The 3,455-nt window shown below is 36.2% G+C and overlaps 1 protein-coding gene across 1 annotated transcript; it reads right to left on the reverse strand.

The window, feature by feature from the left end:
* Positions 1–282: 282 nt before the first annotated feature.
* NPVF (neuropeptide VF precursor) lies at positions 283–3,159 on the reverse strand. Its single transcript, XM_059818835.1, has 3 exons — positions 3,019–3,159; positions 851–1,223; positions 283–338 (listed from the first exon to the last, which is right to left on the reverse strand). Exons 1-3 carry the CDS (start codon positions 3,157–3,159, stop codon positions 283–285), a joined length of 570 nt encoding a protein of 189 aa, XP_059674818.1.
* Between the last annotated feature and the right edge of the window lie 296 nt (positions 3,160–3,455).

Raw genomic sequence — 3,455 nt, forward strand, 5'->3', positions numbered from 1 at the left:
GACAGTGAGAAAGGAATGAAAGGAATCCAATTAAATAAGAATCTTGGCTTCTGGTATATCAGTTATCTTTCCTGGCCTGAACTTCGACTTCACGCATGTGTCAGATGCAAGTCAGGGGTAGCCAACTGAAACTTGGTTCCAAGACAAATGGACAGTGCAGATAAAGCAGCACATATGATAAGAAGGACTGTTATTGAAGAGCTGGTTTAAATTATTCTTAGTAATGGGTAGGAAATATTTTTCTTATCCTGAAAAAATTTCTGAGATGTCAAAAAAATTTTTTCATCTTAACTTGGAATCAAAAATCAAAATCTCAAACATTGTCTCAGTAAGACAATCTGGAAAAAAAAAAAGGTTCAGATGAGAAAAAACCCAGCATTTTCAAAATGCTGCAATTCAGCTTGGAATTGTGTCCTTTTTTTTTTTTAACTTTAATTTGTGTAAATTTAGAAAATGGAAGAGTAATTTTTAGGTAGTTTTGTTTGGTCATTTTATAGTGCTGAAATGGGATATTTTAATGATTCTGAACCTTTTTCGCCAAAGCTTTAAACTTTTCAAAATGAAACCCTATCTAAAAAAGTGTTGTCAAACCTAATCTTGTCATATGAACATTTTTGGATTCAGCTATTTGGCATCTTTTCAGTAGAAAATATTTCATAAAGAGATTCTCTAGTAGTTCTTGTGATGAGACTTCTTGATTTGATGAACTGCAAATCTTTCTTTTGGCAAATTGGACTCATATTGAAATGCTTAGGGAATATCCCTTGAGGAAGTCTGGTTGTATTTGATCATCGCTAACCTGATTTAATATGCATTTTAATATATGGCTTAAACGTTTGAGTAGTATTACCTGTTTCAGATTCCTGAGCGTTTTGAGATGGATTGATGGACAGTGACTTCCCAAATCTCTGTGGCAAATTTAGAAGTGATTGACTGGAACTTTTAACAAGTGGAGATCTTCCAAGCCTGTGTGATACTTTTGGAGCATGCCTAGGTATGTTTTCTCCAAAAGCTCTCCCAAATCTCAGAGGCAAATTAGCAATTGGTTTAATGCTTCTTTCTTCTGGATAATTTCTTCCAAACCTAAGAGGTAAATTAGCAACTGAATTTGGCATCTTGTTTACTGTAGGAGGGTTAATTTTAACAATATTTTTTGATCCCCAGTCTTTCATTTCTTCAAAATTGAGACTCCTCTGCTTTTCTTCCAAGATATTATCTGTAATCTAAAGAAAAATAATTAAAAAACCGGATGCTATCATTTTATAGGGCATTACTCCAGCTACCAATCACACAAAGCATTAATTTTCATATCTCCTTAGAAAGCTGCTGGGTAACACTTTTTTGGATATCTAATGCTTTTTAGCGGTATTTGCTAAAGTCCATTGTAGTGTGAGCTACTTCATATGGATTACTTCATATACAGATATTGCCCTGCTTACCTTTTCAGTACGCTGACCACAAGAGTGCATCTCCATATCGGTATCCACAACAGTTCAAATTCTGTCAATCGGAAATATTTCTGGGCATAGGTGTCGGTACCCGTGCCGTCAGTTAAGTGTGGACAGGAGTCATTGTCAGGTCCATATTTGCTAATGTCACCAATTGAAGCTGTCCGGAGGGGAAGATGCTGACTATATTTAGTGACTTGACACAGACCCTTCTTACTCATCTGGTCTGGATGAACAGGAGGATGGGTGAAGCTACCTGAAGGTGTAGCTCATTTCTTCCTAAGCACTGGGTGGATGCTTTTGACCCAATGTCCTCCTGGGCTAACAGCCAGGGAAATGAATGGAAAGCGTTTGGGTCAAGTCCACATCATGCCTGTTCTGGCCTTGCAGCATGGAGCTTGCCCTGAGCTTTAAGTTGCTTTAGTCCTCCACTAGTACACAAGATGCGTTGGAGCTCCTGGGCTCCTAATTTTTGTGCCCCAAATCTACTTTCTGTGTCTACGCTGGCATACAGTGAAGAACTGAGCCTAGTATATTACCTCTCTTATGATGTAAAGGGCAGCTGTCACCTGAAAAACAGCTATATCAACATGACCTTTTCCTATATAACAGTGTTTCTTCCCTGGGCATATTGAAAATCACTTATTTTTGCAACAAAAATAAGTTTCTAAGCCTTAACAGCAAATACGTACAAATATGTTTTTTAATTTCAGTTAAAGACAAAAATGCTGCTAAGCCTCATTTCTGTTCCTTATCCCCATTTGGTGACTTCCCCAGAAGCTTCTCCAGCTACTGGGAGAGAAGGGGAATGAACCATTCTGGTTCAAACTCCACGATTAAAATATAAAATAAGCTATCCCTCTGATTGCACCTGCACACTCCATCTGAAGTATATAAAAGACAGTGAGCTGAAGACCAGAGGATTTCACTAGCATAATTAAAGTTGTATTTTGATTTGAAGGATCTTTATTACACCAATGATGATGAATCAAAAAGAGAGGTTGGCTTACATTTCCCAGGGAGTATTTGCAGCGCAGACAAGACAAATAATACAGATGAACTGTGCAAATTTGATTTGACATGTATTGAGACATAATAAATGTGCAACCCTGCAAAGATATTTTTATAGTCAATTTCCAGAGTAGAATTTTAAGACTATTAAGTATATTAGATTTATAATGTTCTCTGTTTATCATTATTCTTTGAGTATTACAAGCATGCCTTTATTAATTTGGCATTAATAATGCATGTTATATTATGTGCATAAAATGCCTGACAGGAATGTTAATTGAGGCCCCACTGTGTAAGTAAGAAACATTTCAGAAAAAGTCTCAACTTGATTGCAAAGCTGTATTGCAAGAAAATTGAAACATGAATTGATTTACACAGTATGTGTGTCCGAGCAAATTAATTTCCTGAAAATTCTTTCAACAAGCCTTTTCCATACTGCTAGTGCTGTGATGCTGAATACCATGCAATGAGGTTAGGAGGGCCTTTGCCAAAAAATTCAGAGTGCTCAGGATCTGACCCACAGTTCCCCCAAATAATGTCATAGTAATACAGATCTTACCTCATAATATTTATCATCATTGTCTTCTCTGCTCTGCAGACTGGACTTCATCGGTTCATCTAGGCACATACTATTCGATGTTAGAAAGACCACTGTAGCTAAAGCAAATAAAATCATCTCCTTGGTTGAAATGACATTCATTTTTCTCAAATTAAGCTTACTTAGAGAGCTCAGAATCCGTACAGAAAAGAAAACTGCCATCATTTTATATGATCAGAAAACAAAAAGATTTTGTTCCCTATGACATCAGTCTCAAAAGCTTCAATTCTTAATATTAATTAGGAAAGTATTTTGAATATATTTGAAGAATGTTGGGAATTTCTTTTGTGAACCTTTTTAACCAACATAGCTTCTTGTTAGGGACACGCTGACTTTACAAATATTTTCTTCTGGTGAAAGATGTCTTAATTAGCTAAATTTGAGAGCCATAACAGTAG

Source organism: Gavia stellata, chromosome 6, assembly GCF_030936135.1.
Source record: "Gavia stellata isolate bGavSte3 chromosome 6, bGavSte3.hap2, whole genome shotgun sequence".
Classification (NCBI taxonomy): domain Eukaryota; kingdom Metazoa; phylum Chordata; class Aves; order Gaviiformes; family Gaviidae; genus Gavia; species Gavia stellata.

Excerpts from the sequence above, each read along its gene's own strand:
- NPVF (XM_059818835.1), bottom strand. The coding sequence starts at position 3,159 with ATGAATGTCATTTCAACCAAGGAGATGATTTTATTTGCTTTAGCTACA. Across the intron at positions 1,224-3,018 it reads ATGATGATAAATATTATGAG|ATTACAGATAATATCTTGGA; the intron begins GTAAGATCTGTA and ends ATTTTTCTTTAG. Across the intron at positions 339-850 it reads CGCTCAGGAATCTGAAACAG|ATTGTCTTACTGAGACAATG; the intron begins GTAATACTACTC and ends TTTTTTTTCCAG.